General features: G+C 36.5%; 1 protein-coding gene across 7 annotated transcripts in view; it reads right to left on the bottom strand.

Moving 5' to 3' along the window:
- RALGAPB (Ral GTPase activating protein non-catalytic subunit beta) overlaps nucleotides 1-26,711 on the bottom strand; it is a 70,508-nt gene that overhangs the window by 29,443 nt on the left and 14,354 nt on the right. For 3 of the 7 annotated variants that reach the window (XM_036417606.2, XM_036417611.2, XM_045574690.1), the window contains 15 exons: nucleotides 24,841-25,027; nucleotides 21,669-21,800; nucleotides 18,881-19,059; nucleotides 17,382-17,530; nucleotides 17,054-17,270; nucleotides 14,824-14,859; nucleotides 13,385-13,586; nucleotides 10,256-10,423; nucleotides 9,630-9,744; nucleotides 9,106-9,253; nucleotides 7,585-7,649; nucleotides 6,277-6,406; nucleotides 4,445-4,578; nucleotides 2,206-2,388; nucleotides 394-545 (listed from right to left, as the gene is read on the bottom strand). In XM_036417606.2, the coding sequence (XP_036273499.1) occupies nucleotides 394-545; nucleotides 2,206-2,388; nucleotides 4,445-4,578; nucleotides 6,277-6,406; nucleotides 7,585-7,649; nucleotides 9,106-9,253; nucleotides 9,630-9,744; nucleotides 10,256-10,423; nucleotides 13,385-13,586; nucleotides 14,824-14,859; nucleotides 17,054-17,270; nucleotides 17,382-17,530; nucleotides 18,881-19,059; nucleotides 21,669-21,800; nucleotides 24,841-25,027 (2,197 nt within the window). The remainder of the gene's footprint in view (nucleotides 1-393; nucleotides 546-2,205; nucleotides 2,389-4,444; nucleotides 4,579-6,276; nucleotides 6,407-7,584; nucleotides 7,650-9,105; nucleotides 9,254-9,629; nucleotides 9,745-10,255; nucleotides 10,424-13,384; nucleotides 13,587-14,823; nucleotides 14,860-17,053; nucleotides 17,271-17,381; nucleotides 17,531-18,880; nucleotides 19,060-21,668; nucleotides 21,801-24,840; nucleotides 25,028-26,711) is intronic. The other 4 variants (XM_036417607.2, XM_036417609.2, XM_036417608.2 and 1 more) reach the window with 4 other exon arrangements.

The following is a 26,711-nucleotide window of genomic DNA, read 5'->3' on the forward strand; positions in this document are numbered from 1 at the left end:
AATGGTGTAACAGAGAATACAGACCACTGAGCTAGAAAGCAAGAGACCTGACAGTGTGACCCAGACAGATCCTGTCTCTGGATGCATCCATCAAGTCAGGAGATGGAATTAAGCTCTCCCAAGATCCTTTCCAACTCTAATATGGTATGACCTGAATTAATGTCAATCAACATAGGGAAGAAAAAAAAAGACCTAAACTCTCAGGCCCATGTTCTTGGTTTCTTTCCGTGCAAAAAAAAAAAGACATTTTATTTCCTAGTTTATTTCTGTAGAAAACGTATCCTAAAGCGGTTGTACAACTTAATGCTAAAAAACCGAGGAGGAAAGAAAACAAGGATTATAGCTAACCCCAATAAATTTCTAAGCATATTCCCTATGCAGTCACTTTCATACCATGTTAGGGTGGCTTCAGCAGCATCCTTTACCCTCATAGAAGCAGGGTTTGGCTCCTTATCTCCTTTGTACTTGACCTCTTGCTCACTGCTCTTGGACTTACTTCCTGAAATACCCAGTTCCACAATCTCCAGTACTTCCTTAAGACAGTCCTAGAAGCAGGAAAGGCAAATCAACTTTGATAATACACCTATCTTATAAGACAAGGAAACATATCAACTGTTAATAGTGGTTATATTCTGGTAGTGAGGCTCTAGTTTTTTTCTCATTTTCTTCAATAGGTGTATATAAATTTCATATTTTTTTAAATAAATAAATTTGAGTGTTCAGAGTTAAGATAGTAATGATAAATTCAATTCAATTTTATTAGTCATAGTTCAAAATTACCTCAGACTATATAAATCATGAGAGCCCAAATGAAAGAAATGTCACTGTAATCTATTAAACCTGGATGGTTTAAAATAGAGGTGTCGAACTCAATCAGAGAAGGGGCCAAAATCTAAAATCCAGCCTAAATCGCGGGCCGAATGGTTTACTGAACAGTCATAAACTGTCATTATGATGGAAACGCAGCGGAGTGCAGTGATGACAGCGCGGTGCGGGCCACATTGCAAGGCCTGGCGGGACGGATTTGGCCCGAGGGCCTTGTGTTTGACACATGTGGTAAAACATGCTAGGATATCCAAAGGGAAGTTCATCAATTATTGACAGTTTTAAGCAATTTCTGGTATCATAACTTTAGAAGCCTTAATGAAAATGACTAAGATTTAATAAACAGAATTATGTTTAAACTGTATAAGGTTCTAAATAAATATCTACTATGCTTGATATTTCTTTTATTTTCACTGTAAATTCACTCTAACTGCCTGCCTCCCCATAAGAAAAATATTACACAGAATAATGTGCCCCCACAAAAGTAGGGAAACATGTGTGAAATAAAATTTTTAGATACAAGCAACCTTTACAGACCAGCCTTGCTTTAGGTTGGCAGCCTGGCTATCAACTACCTTTCTTGGTTTGGTAATGGGTTACCAAAGTTCCTTCTAGCCATCTCAAAGCTCTCACCCTTTTAAGAAAGAACATTCCCACCCTAGCCAGTTTGGCTCAGTGGATAGAGCATTGAGACAATGACTAAGGGACTCAGGTTCAATTCTGATCAAGGGCATGTACCTCAATTGTAGGCTTGATCCCTGACCATGGTCAGGGCATGTGTGGGAGGCAACCTATAGATGTGTCTCTCTCACATTGATGTTTTTATCTCTCTGTCTCTCCCCCTCCCTTCCACTCTTTCTAAAAATCATTGAAAAAATATCCTTAGGAGAGGGAAAAAAAAAAAAAAAGAACAACTCAAGTAAATGAGTCAAGTCCTCATCTTTTTTAAAAATATATATATATATATTTTTTTTTACAAAGAGGAAGGGAGAGCCAGAAACATTGATGAGAGAGAAACATCAATCAGCTGCCTCCTGCACATCCCCCACTGGGGATGGGCCTACAACCAAGGTACATGCCCTTGACCAGAATCAAACCTGGGACCCTTGAGTCCGCAGGCTGACACTCTATCCACTGAGCCAAACTGGTCAGGGCAAGTCCTCATGTTTTAATAGAATTTCTCTATGGGTTCATTTGCAACCAAATATATGTATGACAGTTTTTGAATTGTGCTCAAAAGGATAAATGTTCTGAAATATAACAAGTATATTCAGTTTAAAGTATGCAATATAGTACTTACATTTACATAATCTCTTTTAAATGCTATTTCCCCAACATACATTTTATTTCTATTTACTGTTTAAGATATAGCAAACTAACCTTTTCATCAAGCATATCAGGATGCTCCGTCAGCCAGACACAGAGACACTGAAAAGCTGCCACTATCATGGAGTGCAGGTCTCGGGAGTGATGAGGAGCTGGCCGACTACATTGGTACACAATGTAGCTGCACACAGAACTGATGGCTCGCTTCCGGTCTCCGGAATCAACCATCACCTTCACCTGAGCATATTCATATGGGGAACACAGTTAGCCAGAAACCATTATACCAATTTTAAAGCATCTGGACTGAGGCCTGGCCTTTCTGAGAATCTAACACACCACAGGAAACCTCGCTTCTAAACTATTTCAGAGGTATTATAATAATCTATATAAAAACAGAGGGCATTTTTAAAATCTTAAAATAGTACTTCATTTTAATATACTTCTTCATGCCCTAAAACCTAAACTCTTAGGATGCATCTACTCACCATTGCCAGAGATCAAAAGAATAGTTGGCAACAGAACATGTATACCTTTTTTGAACCCTCTAATCCAATCCTACAATGATGTTCTACCTGCTACAAAGTTCTGTGCAGCTGTCCAGAGGTATAATTAATATACAGTAAACTAGACATATTTAAAGTGTACACTTTGATAAATTTTAGCTTAAGTATGTATCTGTGAACTATCACCACAATCAAGATAGTGGATATATCCATCATCCCCAAAATCTCATGTAGTTTGTAATCCCTCTGGCTCCCTTTATCCTCCTCTCTAGATGACTGCTGATCTGCTGTCACTAAAAGTTAACTACCATAATTATTTTAAGATTTATCCACAATGTTACAGAAAACAGTAGCTTGCCCTCAAAGATAGTGTGGTCCTGCAAGTCTCATGAATGGATAGTCTTACTTTCTACATCAGTAACTGTTCCTCACGACACTATGGCCATTACACCTAACTCTGAAAATCTTTGAGGTAATCTCTAAGTGGTGGTAAGAACACCTTAGGTTTTCTAGCCCATTTTGTTTCTCAGGACTTAGGTAAATCACAACCTTTGCCACCTGTCCCCACATCTGTAAAACAAGGGTATGAACTTTATCATCTCAGACAGTATCTGTATATCACCCTTTTTTTCACAAAGTGTTTTATATATTTTCTCTCATTTCATTTGATCTTCACAACACAAGGAATTATTATACACAAGATAATCCTGCCGGTTTTACATAAAAGAAAACACTTAGATGATGAGTGAGGATGTGGAAAAACTAGAACCCCATACATCTCTGTGGAAAACCATTTGGCAGCTCCCCAAAAAGTTAAATACAGAATTACCATATAACCCAGGAATTCAACTACCAGGTATATACCCAACATAACTGAAAATTGGTATTCAAACAAATGAATGTACATGCATGTTCATAGCAGCACTATTCATAACAGCTCAAATGTGCCTCAACAAATAAATGAGTAGACAAACTGGTACATATAAATACAATGGAATATTATGCAGCCATAAAGGAAATGAAATTTTAGCATATTCTATAACATAAATGAACCTCAAAAACATGTTAAGTAAAGGAGGCCAGGCACAAAAGATCACATATTGTGTGATTTAATTTATTTGAAGTGTCCAGAATAGGTAAATCCATAGAGACTGGTGGTCATCAGAGATTGTGGAGAGGGGAGCTCAGAAAGCAAATGCTATTGAGTATGGATTTTCTTTTTGGGGTGATGAAATGTTTTGGAACTAGATAGAGGTGGCGGTTAAACATTACAAATGTACTAAACAGCCACTTAATTCTTCAACTTCAAATGGTTAATTTTATAAATTTCACTTCAATAAAAAAGAAAATACTTAGAGAAGTGCAAATGGCCATCCAACTCTAAGGTTCCACAAAATTGAATAGCTGTGAAAGTAAAAGTCTAGCCAGTTTTCACCTGTCTCTGATAATGGAAGATGGAAGAGTTACAGTCCAAAATGGCATAGTATTTTAGAAGAATCACTCTTCCTTTACCAAATCTGTATTTATTAAAATTAAGTGATCCTATTCTATAATGGCACAAAATGCCACGCTGCAGATTTTAAAATAGTATAAAAAATACTAAGTAAAAAAAAAGTGAAGTTCATTTTGTAAAATCTCACTTGGAGGCTCACTCTTGCACACTTTGAATATAAACTATGTTTGAGTATGAACGAACACTGTGATACCCACACTCAAGGCGTCAGGATATACAGAATATAGAGCCATGGTTCTAGGCTGCTGGGCTAACATTAAAGGACTGTCCTTCTCACCTTTGCCAAACCAGAAAGGAGCTCCAGAGCTGCCAATGATATGCTCATGTCTGGTCGCCACTGGGAGTTGAGTCTTTGGGTGACGAGATGAATGCTGCGAATCAGTAGCCCAGCAGCTGAATCTGTATTAAGAGCTAGGATATAACCCCAATGCCACACCCCACAGGGAGGGAAAACAACTAAGCATTAGTAACGAGAAGCATAGCATTCCATCAGGCACAGACCAAGCAGCCACAGTGAGCACGATGGGCACCCACACAGTGCTAGGCTCCCCGCCCCACTGGCCTGACTGAAAAACAGTGCACAGGGCACACACACTGGACAAGAGCAGCTTCTAGTTCCCAGCTCAGGTACTTTCATATAGACATCCACTGGGATTTAATAATTTCAATATTATTCTTATAACAATATAAAATTTTAAATTTCTACATTAACTCACAGAGTTACATTTTCAAAAACAAAACAAAACAATGAAAGGCTATCAATTATTTCCTTGAAATTTTATATAGAGGGAAAAATTCAAATCTCAGAATCTTCTCAGATACTAGGGAATTATCCTAAAGCATCTACTAAAATTATTTTCAGGGGTTAAGCCATCAAAAATCACATGCATTTGCTTTTTAAACACATTGTAACAGTTAACTCAAGAATACTTTGATACTTCTAAAAAAATTAAATAACCAAGTGATTGTGTTTTTATTTGGCCTCCAATTCTATATTTAAAAGCAACTACTACTAAGCTGATAATAAATTAAATTGAATTAAATTGATAAAGGAAGCTTTAGGGACATTATACCTGTCGATCCTATCAGAAAGTGGGCAGTGACAACAGAAAAAGGAATGATCATTAAAGAGACACATTCATGCGACACTAACACAAATCTGGATTTCTTAGTAAAAAATATTTTACAACATTACAAGCAGACTTCACTAACACCAGTTCAAAATGCTGAAACAAACAATAACCACTTCAAACACTTATATTAGAACACATACAATGCAAAAATTTCTTTAGTGTAAAAGTGTTTTAGAAAGCATGAAAAATAAATAGTTTTTCACCTATAATATACTTAAACCCATGAGCATAATGAGTAAGGCAACAATTTAAATAAATGTAGTATTTAAATGTGTTTACTATCTACATAATGCCTTATATCTGACATGCTCAAGGATACTTATGATTAAAAATTTAAACTCACATCTAAGGATCTAAATTTCATTCCAACCTAGTTAGATTAACACTCACAGATTCAACACACTATTATTTGTGTATAAAAACATAAAGGCACCCACAAACTCCGAGAACCATAAAGTAATTATCCAGGGCAAAGGACACCACTGAATAGGAGTTTCTTCTGGCAACTATTTCCTTACTCTTACTTAAAATTTGTGACTGAGAAATCTAGCCAGATATATAGTAAGGTATATAGGTTTCAAGTACAAAGGCAGAGATTTTCCTCTGGATTCCCATCTCATGTATTTCCCACCACACATCCTAAATACACTGCAATAACTGATGTACTGGCTGACTCTGCCACATCCTATTTGACTCTGTGTTACCAATATCTGGTACAGAATTTAGAAATGTTTCCTGACCACCCATTATAATCATTTATAAAATCTAAAACTACCCAGAATCTAGCTATTAAAAGCTACATAGTTAAATTTATAAGATTCTCATTTTCTTAATCTTTATATTAACAGCCTATCTAATACTATGCTTAAATACATAAAGTATGATCATAAAAAATATTTTGCTAATTTGTTTTATAACCTAGACATTAAAAGTTATTCTATAAACTTTGGATTTCAAAAAAACAAACATGGCTTACCATAATCTCTTAGGAGAGCTTGAGCAGGTCTTTCACTATCAGGAGTTGTGGGCTCTGTGCTTCCACCACTTGCTGAACTAATACCACTGTTAGTGCGACTATGACTCTTGAGGTTATTTTCTCCACCACCCTAGTCAAATAAAAACGAATCAAATATTTTAGGGCTATGGCCATAGTTTACTAGTATAAATAGAGGTCAATCATTAAAAGCCATACTGATAAAATGAAATGTGCCAACTAAATAGCACAAACTGATACACAGATAAAAAGTGGCAAGGGATTAAAACTGCTGTAATATTTTTGCATAGACACTATCGACTGAAAGTTTATGAAGAGTCTGATGATTACAGGTGCCTATTCTTGGGTCTTCTTTGGTGCTATTTACAAAGGGCCAGGCAAGGACCTTTTTCATTTTCACTAGCTAAATACTCCGCATTGTTCAAGAAATACCCTAGTGCCTCCCGAGCAAAACTTCAGAACAGGAATACAATCTTAAAAAAAAAAAACACAAACAGACAGTAACTCTCAAATGTAGTTATACCATAAAATACAAAAATAAATATACTATGGTTAAAGATTAACTACTATCTATGTTTAGGAGCTAACAAACATATCTGTTAAAGATTTCCCTCATTTTTTCCATGTAAACACAATTCATTATATCCAGATCAGTTTATTATTATTAGCCACCTAATGAGACATGAATATAATATCCTTAATAATAATTTGATCACCCATCCTACATCCACCATTCTAGTGTATTCTATTAATTTATGCACTCCACTGCCTCTACTCCAGGTATAGGAATCACATATCTTGGAGACAGAAGCAGGGGACATGGGAAGTCTCCGGAAAACTTTTTAAAGCTAGGAGCATTGGTGCTCTGGGGAGCCTTCAAACTTTGATCTAGAGGGCCTTGCAAGAGCTGATGAGATGAAAGTCAACTAGCTACTTGCTGACAGCCAGCACTGTATCTACTAGGGATAGAAGAAATTATGGAGTAGGGGGCTTTTTCTAGATTATTCAAGCCAATTCACCAGCACAGCAAAAGAAGTTAAGAGCTTTAAGCAATAAAGACTGGGTTATCTGGAATTTCTCTCATGCAGTATATCCCAGGAACCTGAGATATAGTTGATGAGGTACTGAAAAGTAGGAAGCCTCAAAATATCTGATATTTCAAAATAGAATCCTTCTGCAACAATAAACTGAATTTACAAACAAATGCCTTTAAAAATCATGAGGACAGATATTTGAGAATGAAATTTAATCAGAAGTTAGTTTCTGACAGATTACAAGTGGTAATCTTACCATTTCCATTTGGCAACCAATGGCTTCTAAAAGTGCTGAATCTTGAACGATATTTAACATTGCTCCTGCAAGAGCAAAAAACAAACAAAAAACCAGCATTTTATTTAAATACATGATAAGAATACTAAAATAACTCAATTGATAGCAGAAATATGATTTTTAATGGAGCGTTCCTGAAATTTCCATAAAGTTATCAATAAATCTGTTGACTGATCAGAAAAGATACTCCATAAAAATGCTCTAATTCTGATCTGTCCCCAAAGTTTTAAAACATTTTTCTAAAATAAATTTGAAGATCAAACTTGTTTTATATAAAAATGACCATTATCAGATATTTTTTAATGAAAGACCAACCATTAACATCTCAATTTCAGGGCTTGCCCATGGATATATATGCTGAAGGCAAAGTGCCTTCAAAATATAATGTATTTATCATCAAGGAACTCAAAGCCCTAGAAAGGCTAGGACAGAAACAAGATGGTGAGCCTAGCATACTGCTTTCTCATCCCAGTGAGAGAGTACTCTTGTGCACAATGAATAAAGACAGAACAGACACAGCTTTACCAATCTATGGCAAGAATGCTAATTGATTCTTCCTTGGAATGTATAAGTGAGTTCTTCAGAACAAGGGGAAAGCAAAACTAAATACTCTAACCAACCACAGAAATTATCTGATTTCAAGTGATATGTTATTTGAATAACTTAAAACAGAGAACCATACAAGTTAAAGGGTCTTTCAAATTGAGATTTAACCTTTGTTCCTTCAACTCCTTTCCAAAAATGAAAGGATTTACTCTTCTCTATTGATCTCACCTTCACACTATAACATAGTATCCTTCCTGAGCACTAACTCCAACCACTACTGTCATCATTTCTACCTATTCAAATTCTGCCCTATGGGCTTGTTTAGATGAATGCCAGAAAGCACAGTAAGGAAGAGTTGCAATAATCAAGTTGAAAGTAATGAGGATTTAAAATGAGTAATGAGGACTTAAAATATGCCAGTGACCATAGTGATGAGGAGCCACTTAAGAGGCAAGCAATATGATTTAGGAGATAGTAGGAAACAATAAGGAAAAAGGGAGGAAGCACAGCTACTCTTTGTGTTCCTCTTGGCAGAGTTCTGACACAGCTTCCAGAATTACACCCACCTCAAAATACTTTCATATGCACGCAATGAGCAAAAGGAAGAGACAGAAGGGGGAGGAAAGGAAACAGAAGGAAGGAGAGGGAAAGAGAAGAGGGTAGAGAGAGGAGAGGAGGAAAAGATGGAAAGAGAAAAACAAAGAACACAGATAAAACTAAGCAAAAATGACTTACCAAGATAACCAAATGCCCTTCTCACCTCATCTCACTCCTTTACATTTTTTCACATATAAAAGCAAACAAATTCTGCTTCTGATTCAGAATAAGTAGAGCTATATTAGACTTAGCCTCCCATCCTCAACCACTGCTTCCCCAGCATGTCTGGGTAAAAATTATCTGGTTTTTCACTTACAAAAACAATGTATGAACACAAACCTAATATCATTTGAGTGTTGTTGGGGTCTGTTTCCGTTTGCAAGGCACCTATTAGTATATTCACAAGTCTCAACTTCAAGGACAAAAAAGTTATTGGTTTATCAAAAGAAGAGCTGTCATCATTACTAAACTTTCCTTCCAGAACCACCTACGGAAGAAACAAATAATATTTAACATTAATTGCTGCAACACACTATGCCCATGTAAAAACTGATACAGTGGACAAAGAGCAGATCAGTCTAACAAACAAGACTTTTAATATTAGCCACAGTGCTAAGTCTGTTGCTAACTCAACAGCATACTACGTTATCAGATGTCACCAATCTATCACCACTTGAAATGGTAGGTGAGGCATGCTCGCTAACAGAAGAAATTTCCACAACATATCAACTCTTTCGATTCACTAAAATTCTTTAAAAAATGTTTTTAAAAGCTCCTGTTCCATTTTTAAAAAAAATAATTTGACTTGAATTTGCACACAAAACAGAACACAGAATATTTTAAAAAATTTAATAAAACATTACCTCAGATTTGACTGTGCCAAAGTGATGAGGGAGGGGTAACAAAGAAAGCAGAATATTAATGGAAGATCTTCTTAATTCTGTTGGATTTACATAGTTTTTGAATTTGGAGAGTTCTCTGAAAAAAAAAAAATTGCTATTAGTATTTCCAAACTAAAGTATGTTTTTAGATACACATTAAGCCAATTTTTCACAAATACAATGGTTAGGGTTAGGGTTAGGGTTCCTGGGTCTGGTTTCATAAAGAATGCAGTACCTACTTTCCACTAAATTTATATTTTATAATGTGTGTGTCCATTTTAAACTGCTGTTACAGAATTAAACTAGAATCTGATTGTCTAATTTTAAATGTAAGGCCTACTCTACAAAATTTAGGACTTCTAGGCTGGAGTTGCTCTTACGCCTCCAAACCAGGCCATGAAAGATTAAACATGCCCATGGACCAATCTGAACTGAAGGAGCTCAGGGATGAGGTGGGTCTGGATATTCTATACTCATTTAATGTGGCCTGAATCTCCTTAGGCTATGAAGACAACTGGACATAATAAACTAGGAAACTGGGAAGGAACCACCAAAACAGACCAGGCCAAACCCAACAAATGATATGCTAATATAGAATGACAACTTACCTGTCAGGCAAAATGGTTTCAAGAGCTGAAATAAAGTAAGGAACCACAACATCAATCCCTTTCAAGTCACAGCAGAACAAAGGAGGGGAGTTTAGAATAACGCTGGCCAAGACAGGATGGCACACATAATCATTTATCTGCAAACCTTGAATTAAAAGCATGTAAAATCTAGGAAAGCAAGAAAAAAATTTTAAACAAACTGCTGGTCAGTTGTTTCCATAACTATTAATATTTTCTACAAAACTCACCCTAAAGTCTTTTTGCACTATTCACTACTTCTAACCTTTTAAAGGTATGACTGAAGTAAGAACAATTCTGAATAAAAAACACTAGGAACCAAATTATCTTTCCTAATTAAAAAAATTATTGTTTATTATACCTTTTAAAGCCTTACAACTCAAATTTACAGGTGCCTACAAATAAAACAACCAAAGCAAAGCAAACAGCTGCAGTAATTATCAATAAATTGGAGGAAACACTGTATTGAAAAATGAGCCTTTTTCTCTATGACCCATAATTTTGGGAAAGACAAAGAAAGAAACCTCATTCAATTCTGCATTCATCATAATATGATACAAGACTCCATATAGGAATATACCTAAAGTATACCTTACATTGAGTATACCTTACTTTTAATCTGCTCCTCTAACTTGCAATCAATTAAGCATTCAATCTTCCATCATTCAAGAGCAACTATACTGGTATACTCTTCTACTACTATGCCACACCTTTTCCTCTCTGCAAAACTCTTCCAAAACAGTTTCCCCACCTCCTGATCATTGCTCAACACATTTCAATCCATCTTTTCTCCCTAGAACCAAACTAAAACCATATTAGCAAATAAACAAAGGCCTCTTGATTGCTAAAACCAGAAGACATGTCTAAGTCTTAACTGACTCTGCCTTTTTAAAGCACTCAAACCTCTGATTACTCACTTCTCTCCTTATTCTTCTGACCCCTGTGGTTATTGCCTTTAATAAATTCTCTTACTCCACCTGCCTTCCAGTCATGCTGTTCCTCAGGCTGCCAACCTTAGATAATTTTGTAAGCTGTCTCTCCCCTAGCCTGGTTTTAAACACTACTTAAGCCACTGCATATAATCGACTCAGTCTCTACCCCATACCTCCCACCTGTGCTCCAGAGCCAAAAGTATACTGGATACCTGAGGGCAAGACATGTCTATTGATGTACTCCAGTAATCCTTGTGCAGAGTATATGGCATAAATACTTGTTGATAAACACCTCAAAGGCACTTCAAAAATCAAAACTAAGCTCATCATTGGCCCCTCACAAATCTGCTTTTTTGGTTGGTCCCATCCAGTCTTATGGACCTGATAGAAAGCCATGGCCATAACCCTCTTCCTTCCTGCTGCTGCCACCATTTGTGTAATCTCCCCAACCAATATTCTCCCTCCTGAGAAATGTTCCCCCTCCCACACAAGGAGTGCCAGCATTCCATGTGACTCACTCCCACAGCTATAGATGACTAGACCAGAGGTAGACACCTGATTAATCAGATGCTCTTTCTCAGGAATTTGAAATTAGGATTTAGAGATGCTAACTGGCCCTGCTGGACACCTAGACAAAGGACGGGAAACTGAGAACTTAGAAGAATACTGCGATATAAGAAAATGATCTGCAGAGAACAATGAAGCAGTTCTTGAAGACCATGAAGACAGAAAATTCAGAAAGAAGGAAAACGCATTTTGGTCCTTGAACACTTTCTAGATGCTGGTTCCTGCCTGTTATGAGGCCCTGCTGCATTTGCAGACCTTAGAATGCATTAAATAGCACTAGTTTATCATAAATGATTTTCCTTTTGCTTAAGTCATATTGAGAGCCTATTAAGATACTCCTAAAACTAAGAGCCCATGAAGATACTCCTGCCCTAATCAGTTTGGCTCAGTGGATAGAGCATCAGCCTGTGGACTGAAAGGTCCCAAGTTCGATTCCAGTCAAGGGCATGTACCTTGGTTGCTGGCATGCACCCAATAGGAGGTGTGCAGGAGGCAGCTGATGGATGTTTCTCTCTCAGTGATGTTTCTAACTCGCTAAACCTTTCCCTATCCCTTTTTTCTCTGTAAAAAAAAAAAAAATCAATAAAATATATTAAAAAAAAAAAAGATACTCTGGATTAGTATCCTGAATATACCATTCTGTTTTATATCTATATGCTTTGTTCCCTCTGGTAGTCCATTTAAACCTCTCTCCTAAGAACCTAGCAGATACACAGACACCTGAATGCTCTTGTTGATATTAACATAACTTCAGCAGCTGTGCGAATAATTAGTTGAGACAGGCAACAAAAATAGGCCATTTCAAGTTAATTTCATAAAAATGTAAAAGACCTAAAAGTGTCATGGCTGGGAGTGGAGAGAACAGAAAGAGCATTAAATAGCAGGAAGGCAGGAGTTGGTTGACCAACAAAAGATATACCCAAAAAGAAGTGGAGTCTAAATGACTTCTAGTTTCTGGCATGAGCAACTAACTGAATGGATGGCAGAGCCATTCACAAAAATTTGTTGAAGTCATAAATTTGGATAAGATGACCCTACCCAACTTGCTCATAATATTCATCTTTTTTTTTTTTTTTTTTTTTAAACTCCCTGTAATTCTTTCAATCCTCTGTAACTCTTTCGTGAACCCCCAGGGTAAGTGAATGCTGCTTCTTCCTCTGAATGGTGACAGCACTTTGTGCTTTTCTCCTACCAACTTCCTATTACTACTGGATCATTGTAACTTCTGTAACTGGCTTTGCTCACTCAAGAAATTAAGCTCCACTGTAGATGGTTCATAAATGTTATAACCATCTACAGTGTCTATACTACAGTGTCTAGTATTGTGCTAAAATTAATTTAAAAATTATCATAATCCTTCCAAATCTCTCCATAATTATAAGTCAGCTAAAATAGAATAATAGTTCTAAAATTAAAAGGATCTTAAGGGCCTTTACCAAATCTAATAAGGCAAGTAAAAATTGAAGATTTCAAGCAAAATTTTGATTACTTACTGACATTTTCAGGTATTTCAAGCCAACATTTACTTATCAATTCAGCCTATCAAGGCATGCTACAATACAGTTTCACTACCCAAACTACATAAATGAAAAAATAAAAAAAATTCTAAGACCTGGATAAATAAGCTGGCAGAATCTCTTCTCCAGTCTTCTTGCTACAAAAAATCCTACACAGTGTCCCACAAGCCTCAGCTCTTCCTGCTTCATAGTTATCAGGAAATTCACTTGCATCAAACATAGGATTGGAAACCATGGTGTCTGTAGACATTTGTGACCCCTTCCGTCGAAACTCCATGCTAGCTTGTGTTGTAATGGCTGGGGAGAGAAAAGGAGGGTTTTATTATATTTGTCAATATGCAAGTAGGCTCATGGGACCCTGGACACAAAGATCAAATGTTGGTGTCATTAAATAGCTACTTGAATAAAATCCAATAATTCTTTTATTTAGCAACTATGTCTTAATTTTTTTAAGGGCTCTCTGTAATCTTCTTGGAAAATGGGTAACATTCATCTATAGTGGTATTGTCAGTTTAACAAATTCTACTAGAAGTATTTTCCAACTGAATTTTCAATCATCAGAGTACATTTGTATATATCTGTACTCAGATACAGATACATAACACAGAATTTGGCTTTTCTATTACTTATTCTGTTTTTAATTTCCCTATAGAAAGATGCTTAAACATTAAGACAAATAGCTACTGCAATTTCCACATTACCCCAGACAAACATCATTACTGAATGGGCAATCCCATGCCAGTCTGTATATTTTAGGGAGAGGGCAAAGTAAGGATGAGTAATGGGTAGGAAGAAAGAGCATTCCCACCACCCAACCAACTCCAAAACACACACCAAAGAATCGCCCAACCAAGCAAAATGAGAATGAATTTTAACAACCACAGACAGCAGATAACTGGAGGTTGATAAATCAGAAAATCGATTGGTAAGAAAGATTATCATGGATGGTCATTCATTGTCACTGAAACAGAAGCCCTTCGAAAGTTGCTTTTATTTTCAATAAAAGATTTCACAGTGTATTGAAAACCACTCTGAAATCTTTTATCACTCTACATAAAATGTTTAAATTATTTGGTAATATTTTTAATAGAATGCAGAGTCAAGTATAAATCTTTATGCAACTTCCCATGAGCCATTTTTAGTCCTGAATAAGCTATCCAGCAATAATACATTTAAAAAACACTACATGCAAAATGCATACAAATCAAACATTAAATCTGTATAGAAATAAGCTTAAAGCTTAAAAAAAAAAAAAAAAAAAAAAAAAAAAAAAAAAAAAAAAAAAAAGCCAAAACACAGTTAGTGCAAAATCCTGAATTCATGACATGACCAGACTAGTATACAGAAATAATGGGACTGATTCAGGCAGATTAATTGCTTTTGCCAACAATCTTCCCCATTCAAAACACAGAAAAGTATTTTTCTTCCCAAGTGCAAAAACTACAAGAGACAATGACAATCAAATTTTTTAATGGAATTATGAAAAAATAAAAACATGACTGCAATTAAGGAGAAGCTTCTGGTTCCTACTTACAAGATTTATAAGAAAGAAGAATTTGGATAAAAGATGCTGCAAGATAATAGAAATAAATGGAAACAAATCAAAGGACAGCAGTAATTATAAAATACTTTAAAGATGGTGAAATTTTACAGTAAGTTAAGAAGCTTTTTAGCTTTTTAAAAAATAGATTATAAGCTTTATGATACCACAAGCTAGTTCAAAAACATAGGAAATTGTGCATTCAGATCCAAAATTATAATTTTTGTATCATGCAAAAGAAATGAACAAAGAAAATTACACAACTACAAAAGAATTGAGGTTTTGAACTGCCCATAACGTGCATTAAAATATTAATTCATTAACCCTTCCCAGCTCAATGTTACTTTTACAAAGTACAGTGTATTGTCATGTAAACCTAAAGCTAACCAGTTCATAGAAGCAAACATTTTAAGTTAGAGGTGAACTGCATGGCAGAATTCCTTGATGACAGCCAGTACTTAGAAAACAGACTAATAGTTTTAGTATTTCCAAACTTCCCTCCACCCCTGGGACCTCAAAAGAGGCACCCAACAGCACTCAGGCCCACTCAATTATCTGGACACCTCCAGTCTCCTGGGTAATGGAACAGCCTTTCTCATCTCTGAACACAATCAGGGAAGAGCAATTTCCATCTATCCTTTCCCCACCAGGGAAAATGGTAAGAGTTAAAAGTAAGAATTTGTTGCCCACATATGATTTGAATTCTGACTTGTATCTTTTGGACCAAGAGGGTGAGCAAAACTGTTACAAAATCCCTAGAGAGCTGGAAGATCTGTAAATTCCCTTTGCACAAGCCCACCAAGGAGGTAGCAGCTTGAACCACTCTGGATTCAGGGATTTTAGTGTCAACAGCTTGATACCCAAAATTACATTGTAAGAATTGCATCTTAATAAAAGTAAAAATATGTCTGACTCATTCTAGAATATATAAATTAATAAATATAAACATAATTCAGAAAACTAAAAATATAAGCACATGAATGTAAGAAAATATAAGCCAAAAATGGTTAAGTTTTCATTTAGTCATCAAAAGTACATTTACTAATTCATAAATAAACACCACTTTTAAACTTGTAAATAAAAGATAATATGAAAATGGCAGGAAATAAAGTGTCTAAATTTGAATAAAATAAACAAAGGAATCTCTAAACTCAACCATGCAATCTCAAATTATATTCCTGAAAATGTCTTTATAGTCACAACTTTTCTAAATTATATAAAAGATCTGTAAGAATATCCAAAATAATTATATGTATAGAATGCTAACAGACACAGACCTTACTTCTGAAATTATACAAATAGGTAAAAATACATTTGTGAAAGAAAGCAGAGATCCTTGTGGCCGCTAGTTTTATCTTTGGAATTAACATTCTCCCTAGAGAGGCATAAACTAATGCAATTAAGCCTCCTTTTACATCAAGCTATTTCCAACCCCAGTGGAAAAGTGCTTTCTTACCAAACAACCAATACACTCACTAATACAGGTAGCACAGTGCCTGGCAGAGAGCAATTCAGCTCAATAAATGATAGCCATTATTATTATTCAGCTCTATATAAGCTATGTCATAAACAGTCCTCCCTAAGTACATTCTGCACTACCCTACATCCCATCCTGCACCCTATGCAATTACTTCCAAATACAAAGGAAAGATAAAAATAAATCAGATTTTATTTAGATGGTGTTTCTATAATAAAACCTAAGTAAATCTATCGGGGTTTAGTTATTGTCCACCAGTCTTTTTTAGTTTCAGAACAAATGGTACACATGAAATAAATTTCCTCTATATTAAAACCTCAGAAGTTAAGAGTCTTATGAAGCAAAAGTTTTCTGAGATCTATTAGTACTAATTCGTGAATGAATGGTTGTCAAAATCTAAAAAAACACTTCTTCTGAATAAATTCGATATCAATATTATTATCCTGGCTGACATGAAGGGAACTTCCAGGTCACCTACTAAAAGAAATTTGATTCAACAACAAAAATGGCTAACATGAAGTGTGTCTAATAAAACCAGACAAAAGCCAAACCTCATAAAACAAACAAAAAGGACAGGTAGCAAAACTTCCAAAATTATTACTTCAGCTGGAAGGGGTTAAAAAACAAGACATTGCTTTGTCAGAGACAGAGAGCTTTTTAAGATATACATTAATCTTGCAGGTAGGAAAGATTAAAAAGAAAAGAAAGAAATAAAAAATGATAACGTATTTCTTGAGCAATATTTACCAGTCATGCTGCTGTCTCTGTTAATCCCATTATGAAGTTTACAGTGAACAAATGCTGCATCAAATAACCATGATCCAAAGAGATTCAAGATGCTGTTAACCTTTGGTCTCCGAGGGGCAGGCAGTGGCCGGGGCTCTGAACTAGTCTGATTTGGACTTGAAAGAGGAGAAGTGGAGGATGTCTGGTGCTGGACTTTGGAGGCATGAGCAGTACTAACCTATCAGAAGGACACAAACATATATTCACACTCATGAAAAGTTTGAAAAAAACAGCAGGACTTTTTAAAAAGGACAGCAGATTATACAGAATGATGATGATGAAAACTTACTGTGCTTGTCTTTATGGTGGCCTTATTCACAGTAACAGACCGATGTCTTCGATTATGTGGTGGGGTGGTACTGACAGCAGTGCTTTGAGGCATACTTAATCTATTCACGGGTGTTGGAGGAGCACTATCTGATCGGGGTCTAGAAATGCCTTTTAAGAAAAGACAAATGGAGTTATTCTTCGTAGTTCAAAATATGTGGTCAGAAAATCTTCCTCAAGCAACACCAGTGAATGTTTAGTACAGACTACAGCAGGGACTGTTGTAGCCTCCGAATACCCATTCCCTCTCTTCCTGAGTTATAAAACACAGATTTTAGCTGCATCTGGCTCCACAAAACCAACAACTACATTTTCAAGCCTCCCTTACAGCTAGATGTGGCCATGTTCTGACCACAGAAAAGTGGGTGATGTTGGCAATCTCCTTAAAAGGACCAATCAAGCCGAAACCAGTTTGGTTCAGTAGTAGAGCGTCCGCCTGCGGACTGAAAGGTCCCAGGTTCGATTCCGGTCAAGGGCATGTACATTGGTTGCGGGCACATCCCCGGTAGGGGGTGTGCAAGAGGCAGCTGGTCGATGTTTCTCTCTCATCGATGTTTCTAGCTCTCTATCTCTCTCCTTCCTCTCTGTAAAAAAATCAATAAAGTATATTTTTTAAAAAAAGGACCAATCAAGTGTAGGCTCTCCTTCCTTCGTATAATTCCTGAAGAGGATAGTTGAAACTAACTCATTCAATCATCATGGCCCATGAGAGTGCAGAAGGGATACAGAGCCAAGCCACAAGATGCACGTGCCTCACAATGGTAGAACTGCTATAGCAGCCCTGTCCTGCCTAGCCCTGGGTTTAACACATATGTAAGTAAACTATCTTGTTTCAAATACTGGTATTTTTAGTTGTTATATGACAGTCAAACTTAATTTGAACTCATACAGGGATGGGCAAATGTAGGTTTACAGTTGTGAGTACACAAAACACAGAATGTATTCTTGCATTAATATTTATTAACTATTGTATTATTTATATTACAACTATAAAGCTACTTTTGCCCAACCTGTATATTATGTATGTAATACAGTAACAAATACATATAAAAATGCTTTAGAAAATGATACATATTAAAATATTATTGACTTTCAACAGGTAAAAAAAAATTCTGACTTTTCATAGTCCTAAAATGTGAAAAACAGTTCAAAATAGTTCACAAAAGGTATAACTTGCCTCCTAATGATAAACATAAGAATGATACCCAATACATTTTAATCTGTATTTTCTTGAATTACTAGTGAGAACAAACAGTCTTCTTTTGCAAATCTTTTATTCATATCCTTTATCTATTTATCTGTTCATCCTTTTCTTGGTCTTTCATAATAGTATCTAAAACTAGACTCTAAAATAAATAAATAAATAAATAAACAAACAAACAAACAGATAAACACATAAATAAATAAAACTAGACTCTACATGTAGCTCTTCAAACATCTAGCAACATACACAAAATTCACCTAGGAATGCATCCACCAGACAGCTGATTCCACGCATGGCACGAAAAAATATTTGAGGCAGATGTTTAAGGCAAGGATACTGATTCAATTCTTGTGGCATTCCGCTCACATTCAGGAACTGTTCCTGAAATTTGGGAGTAGAGCTTATAATGGCTGGGTTACTCAAATCCACAGGATTACTATCAAAAGAGAGAAAAGAACTCATTAAACATTTAAAAGATTCTTTAGCAATAAACTGCATGCAATCTATTTTAAGAACATAGCTGTTTGTGCCTATTTAATTCAGAGAGGAGACTAATCTGTATTTAACCAGTTAACTGCCATGCGTCCAAAACAGGAACCATCCCCATTTAATCCCTATGTACTGGACTATTTACAAATTTAAGTTACCATAATTTTCTTTACAAACCCAGAGATGTCACTAACAAGTCTGGTTTTAAAATTGGGCGACCAGAGTTGATTGCGAGGTTTGTGACTATAGACGCGCATGGCATGTGGGGAAGGTCCACTGCTTGTGTCTATAGACTTATGGCGTACAAAGGTTTAATAGGTTAGGGATTCAAACATCAGCACTTCTTTACAGAAGATCTGTAGTATGTTTACATGAACTTACTCTGCCTGTTCAAAGAATGATAATCTAAATGAGACTAAAAAATTTAAAATTTTTAAGAGTATACATGAATATTTTTCTAATATGTTTGGAATTAAGCAATGAAATAAAAATTGTAAATAAATCAATAACTCCGAGAAAATTTTTTTACTTTAATACTAACATATTCAGTTATGTTAAAATTGGGGTTGTTTGTATTCATATGTATTATTGCATATATTCAAAACATATTTTTCAAAACAACATGCTGGTATTTGGGCTTGAGTTATGTTTTATGTGTAAACTAGAAGCTGGTGCACGAAGATTTGTGCAAGAATGGGTCTTCCTTCCCCTGGCTGCCAGCACTGCCTTCGCTCTGGCCTGGAGCCGCCTTTCTGCCTTCCCACGCTACCCAGAGGCCCAGAGTAGCTTGGGTGGTCCAGAATGCCTGCATAGTCGCCAAGGCAATGATGCAAGTGTCCTGCCCCCCCACCCCGCCCCTCCCCGCACCACCACTCAGCGCCTGTGTATGCAAATTAACCCACTCACTCGTGATTGGCTGGCGGGCATCATGAAGGTACAGTCAATTAGCATGTTACTCTTTTATTAGGTAGATAATTTTAAATATTGCCACTAAAAAATAGATTTAGATTTCTACTCAAAATGGGCTACTTCGCTATCCATTAAATGGCCTCTCCAACTCAAAGTAATATTGTTTAAATCTACAGGCAGTACTTGGAAGGAATTTCCACTAACTATGAGTTACAAAGAAATAAGCTGAGAAATACAAAACAATGGTTTATAACTGCTCTGCCCTTTGAAACCTCTTTTCCTACCCACTCAGACTCTTAAATGCAAGTGGGAACAAGGGACCATATATATGGGCTTCTAGTGTTACTAGACTGTATCCATAGAACTATAATTCATCATGTGGGATAGAGGGGTTAAGTATAGTAGCAGTACCAGAAAGCTTATACCAGCTTCTCCACATGCAAATCTGAAATGATTTTACTGGTACACAAATATTAGAGAACAGATTTTAAAAAATTTGAAATTAGAATGTGTAACAAAGGATATAGATCAGATAATAGAAACTGCATTCCTACAGCTCTCAAAGCTCTGTATATCTGACACAAGTAGAGAAGCCTGTTAAAAATCCAAATTCAACCTAGATTTACTGAAATAGAACTCCCATATTGAAATAAATTAATATAAATTAATATATCACATCAACAGGTAAAAATAAAAAACTTTTAATCGTTTAAAATAAATACCAAAATATGGGATTTGAATAAAATTCAGTACTCTTCCTGACTTCATTTACATTTTTAAATTTTAAACTTTTTGAATGCTTAGGAAACTAGGAACATAAAAAACAAACAAAAATTAATATTAACAACTAACATTCCACTCAAAATTTCATATAGTGCAGACATTCCAATGAAAATTACAATACAGAAAACCCTTCTAATCTTAAATAAACACAAAATTACAGAAAAATATATTAAAAATATAAACAGAAAAATGAAAAACAAATTGGGAAAAAATAGAAAATGGTTAACATTCTTAATTTATAAAAAGGTCATACAGAATAAATTAGAATCACTAATTAGAAAAATGAGGCTAGTCAAATCAGAACGAAAAGATATGCAAGGAAAATATGCAAGTACACAATAAAACAGAAGTTCCACAGAGCACAAAGATAGGGCTAGCAGAGAGAAAGGTAGGAAGCAATGAAGCTGGATTGAACAGAATTATCAGAAAGAAAAAAATTGTAGAAAGTAGCAATTTATCCTTCTGAAATTTTACAGTATTCCTCAGCAAAATTTTAAACAAGGTTACTAGAGGAAAGGCTCTGAAAACCATATTGGCCAAACAGTGCTGGTCACAGAGAGGAGTAAGGTAGCCCCACAAAATGTGACAAACTCCTGGAAAAATACCATCTATGCTATAGCAACAGGCAAGAGAACAAAATGCTACAAATGCCACAGGAAACATGCTCCTAGAGAGTACAGACTAAGAGCAGCTGAGCATACCCTGACCGTACTAACAGGGAGAGCAGAAGGCACATCATGTAGATGGGTGTGCTGTCCACTTTGGTCACTGACACTCTGAAATCCATTAGGAAACTTGTAGCATGGTTTCTGCCCTAAGATACTTACTGGGAAAAGAGCACATGAAAAACTAAATTAATAGTACCTTAACATATGTAAAAAGCGAAACCATGTCTGTGCAACACACTCATTATCCATTTCAGGAGGGATCAGACTGGCATCTTCATCAGGAACTTTAAATGGAGGAAATGAAGGACCATATGTAAAGCGTAACAATCTAGAAGAAAAAGAAAATCACACCACTAAGTTCATTTCTTAACTAGAATGAACAATACATTCAAGCATTAAAATACAAGAGAAAATAGATGAAACATGAAACATAAATAGATGAAACATGTATTTATACCTCACTGAAGTGAATAAAATAAAATCCTTGTTTATAAGACAAATTAGAAGCAGATTTCTAGTTTTTCTTTTTTTTCTTTTTTAAATCCTCACCTGAGGATATTTTTTCCATTGATTTTTAGAGAGATTGGAAGAAGTGAGGAAGAGGGGGAAAGAGACAGAGAAACATTAATGTGAGAGAAATACATCAATATCGATTGGTTGCTTCCCGCACACCAGGGGCCAGGGAGTGAACCTGAAAACAAGGTACCTGCCCTTGACCAGGAATTAAACCCACAATCCTTCGGTCAAACTGTCCAGGGCCAGATTTCTAGTTTATAAAAGGATTTTAAAAGATTTATTCATTTGTTTATAGTAAATTATTATTTATATTTTACTATTATAAATTATGTTTTATATAACTATATATTATTTAAATTTATAATGTTATAAGTAGTATAAACTAAGTACTACACATAAATTTTATATTTTATCATATAAATAATAGATTTATATTATACTAGAGGCCTGGTGCATGAAATTCATACATGGGGGATCCCCTCAGCCCAGCCGGCACCCTCTCCAATCTGGGACACCTAGAGGGATGTCCACAGGATCAGGCCTAACCAGCAGTTGGACATCCCTCTCACAATCCGGGACCTTTGGCTCCTAACTGCTCACCTGCCTGCCTGCCTGATTGCACCTAACTGCAACCCCTGCCCCCCACTGGCCTGGTCACCCCCAACTGCCCCCCCCCCTGCAGGTGTAGTCACCCCCAACTGTCTACGCCCGCCAGCCTGGTTGCCCCCAACTGCCTCCCCTCCCCGGCTTAGTTGCCCCTTAATGCACCGCCTGCCGGTGTGGTCGCCCCCAACTGCTCCTCCTGTGGACCTAGTAGCCCCATGCAGCCTGCTGCTCGGTCATTTGGTTGGCCCTCACTAACCTCCCTGCCAGCCTGATTGCCCCACACAGCCTGTTCGGTCATTGTTCAGTTGTTTCAGATGTGATGGTCGCTTAGCCTTTTATATGTATAGACTAGAGGTCCGGTGCACGGAATTCTTGCACGGGGGTGGGGGTGTCCCTCAGCCCAGCCTGCACTCTTTCCAATCTGGGTCCGAGTAAGCCATAATTTTTTCATAATAACTGCGAAATAGCTTTACACAAAGTTTAGAATTCATGGTATTCCTTAAAAGTAATTCAACAATTCAATTACTTAATTTAATAGTAATATTCCAAATGTACTAAAAACTACCCAAAGCCCTTTTGACTCAATTATTACACTTCTAGAGATTAGATCTTAATAAAATAACCAGAATATACACATAGACAATGGATAAAACATTTATATCAACAATATTTTTAAAGTAAAACACTGGTAACAACATCAATATAAGAAAAAACATAGGGAAATAATTATTTTTTTAAGTTTTTTTTTTATTATTTTGAGAGAGAAGGGAGAGGGAGAAAAACATCCATCGGCTGCCTCCTGCATTCCCCCCAGGTAAGTGCCCTAACCAAGAATTGAACTTTCAACCTTTCAGTGCATGGGACAACGTCCAACAACTGTGCCACACCGGCCAGGGCAAATATAGGAAAATCATTAAATGAATTCCATTTATATAACAAAAAACTACAAAGCCATTAAAAATATGATCTCAAGATCTAATGGAAAAAAAATGTGATAAAAATCAGACATTAAATTTAAAAAAACAGATAGTACAATGAATAAATCTCAAACTGATTTTTTAAGAAGAGAAATGAGAAAATATTCATTCAACTGTTAACACTGATTGTAAGTGATGAATATTTCCACATACACCTTCCAAATTTTTTTATTATAAGTATGCATGACTTTTACAATCCAGATAAGTATTATTTAAAAATAGGTTTATAATACTGACATTCAGCAAGATTACCAGAATTGCTTAAAAATATATATATATAAAATTATTTTTAAGTTTATTAGAATCAACAGAATATTTCAAACCTTCATCATTTAGTTTAAATACTGATAAAGATATAAATATTTTATTAATTCAGAAAAAGAGCAATCTACCTTCCGATATAGAGTACCACCCACAAATTATTTGTGCCCCCCAATCAAACCTGAATCATACCAAATCTCTAGATCTAATTCCCAGTTGACAAGACATACAGGTAATAAAGAAACATGTTAATTAACACAAGTAGGACATAATCAGGAAAATCCAGAATGTGAAACAATTATAAAACAAGCAACCCAGTTTCTTCAACCAAAAAAAGTGCAAAGAAATAAAAATGAGAAAGAGAAAACTATAATTTAAAATAGGCTTAATAAACATGTCAACTAAATGCAATTCCTAAACCTTTTTTGGTTTTGGATTCAATAGAATCAACTATAAAAAAGAAAAGGATATTAAGACATTCAGGGATTTGAATATTCAATGCTAACTAATATTAAAGAATTGTTAAGATTTTTTTTAGGTACAATAATGGTATTATGAAGAATCTTCATTTGCCCTGGCTGGTGTGTTTAGTGGTTAGAGTGTTGGCCTATGCACCAAAAGGTCAAGTGTTTGATTCCCGGTCAAGGGTGCATCCGGGGTTGCAGGTTCAATCTAAATGTGGGAGGCAACCAATCAATGTGTTTCTCTTACATCAATGTTTCTCCCTCTCTCTCAATCTCTCTCTTTCTCCCCCCTTTCCTCCCTCCTCTCCACTCTCTCTAAAAATCAATGGAAAAAAATATCGAGTGAGGATTTAAAAAAAAAAAAAAATAATAATAATAATAATAATAATAAAATATAAACACAATAAAATTGGCTTGATTCTGTATCTAAAGTATCACAATAACAGATACAAGGTATGGGCTTTTTACAATGTATTCCATGAATCCAGGAAAGACAGAATATTTAAGATGGATGAAGGAAGGTAAGTCAATGACAATAACATACCTTGAAGTGAGAGCACAGATGACCTTGCTCCACTGCTCCACCACGGCCGGGTGGTGCCTCCAGTTAGCCACCATCTCCTTAGCTGTTTTCCAATATGGAGGCGTTGGGAAGCACCGAGTACAAGCTAATAACCAAACCTCAAAGAGAACACCAATCAACTTCTCTGCCAGATTCTCAGCAATTCCACCTTACCAACAAAAAGAAAACATATCTTTGATATACTTATTTTTAAAGCAGAATCTTCAATTCACTGATTTAAAAGGACAGATCAAAAAATTAAAATAACAGCAATGGTAAGTTTTGACTTTCAAACCACTTAAGAGTAAGGACAAGAAATGATTCTCAGGAGTGGCTATGAAGGAAATCATAGCTATATTAACTAGTTATCACTTTGAAAGTTTTCAAGTCACCCTGCTCAGTTCTTATCCAAGATCTTAATCTTCTAGCAAGTGGGACAGAATCACATTGGGGAGAGAGGAAAGAATGAGTGCCTAAAACGATCAACCTCCCATAATCCTCACATTAATTCTACAGGATAAGTATTATATTTATGAAACCTACTAGAGGCCTGTGCCCTCCCACAGTCTGGCACCCCTCGGGTTATGTCTGCCTCGGGGTCCTTAGTGCTGCTGCCACTGCCACTGCGCTCGCCAGCAGTGAGCCCGGCTTCTGGCTAAACGGCGCTCCCCCTGTGGGAGTGCACTGAGCACCAGGAGGCAGATCCTGCATTGAGTGTCTTACCCCTGGTGATCAATGTGCATCATAGCGACTGGTCGGTGGACTTGCATATTAGCCTTTTATTATATAGGATTACTGATTATCAATTAACCCAATTTGAAGATGAGAAAACTTAGGTTCAGGAAATTTAAGTAGCTTGCCCAAATTCACACAGCTAGTAAGTCAAGGAATCAGGTCTTTCTACATCCAACTTAGTTGCAAATTGCTTCAGGTGTACATTCCACGCTGCATTTGTTCATAGTAGATTGTACCTGCAGAGTATGGGGGTGATTTTTCCACGCAACTCCTAGCCCATGTGTGGAGCTGCCTGAACCAAACAGGTCAGACCAGCACCTACTGGTGCCCATCCACCCACTGGAGCTGACCAGTGCTCCACAGGGATCCAGGAACAGGATTCAGTGCCCAGATGCCAACCTTTCCAGGAGATGGGACCCGAGTCGGGTGATAGATGGAAGTTGCAAAGGGTTCGCCTGCAGATACACATGGGTGTTGGTCATTGGGTTGGACTTCACTGGCGCTCACTCTCGAGATGGGGGCTGGCCCAGGCAGTATGTGTGTGAAGCACTTCTGTGGGTTTTTCCTGAGCCCGCATCCAGATACCCAGAGGGCAATAGGTAAGGAACACAGGGTCCTAAGGGAGAGTTCCAGGGGCCGGCAGCAGCTGATCTATGGTTATTCCGGCTACACCCCACCACCTGGGCATCAAGACTGCAGTCTATTCGCTGGAGATTATGCCTGCCGGAGGCAGGAGAGGCTCACATGCCACAGCTGCACTTGCCTGCCATAAGCCCGACTTCTGGCTGAGCAGTGCTCCCACTGTGGAAGTGCACTGACCACCAGAGGGAAGCTCTTGCATTGAGCGTCTACCCGCTGGTGGTCAGTACACATCATAGAGACCGGCTGTTCCGCCATAACAGTCGCTGGGCTTTTAGATAGATAGATAGATAGATAGATAGATAGATAGATAGATATAGATAGATAGATAGATATAGATAAGCTACTGTTCCCATCATTATAAAAAATACATTAATTCACCCTACCATCACTGAAGATAAAATAATTTCATATCATGCTTTCAGGGTTTCAAATCTAAGAACTGTTAACCTTGGTTTGCCAACTATCATGCCAAAATT

This window comes from Pipistrellus kuhlii, unplaced genomic scaffold, assembly GCF_014108245.1.
Source record: "Pipistrellus kuhlii isolate mPipKuh1 unplaced genomic scaffold, mPipKuh1.p scaffold_m20_p_6, whole genome shotgun sequence".
In the NCBI taxonomy this organism is placed as follows: domain Eukaryota; kingdom Metazoa; phylum Chordata; class Mammalia; order Chiroptera; family Vespertilionidae; genus Pipistrellus; species Pipistrellus kuhlii.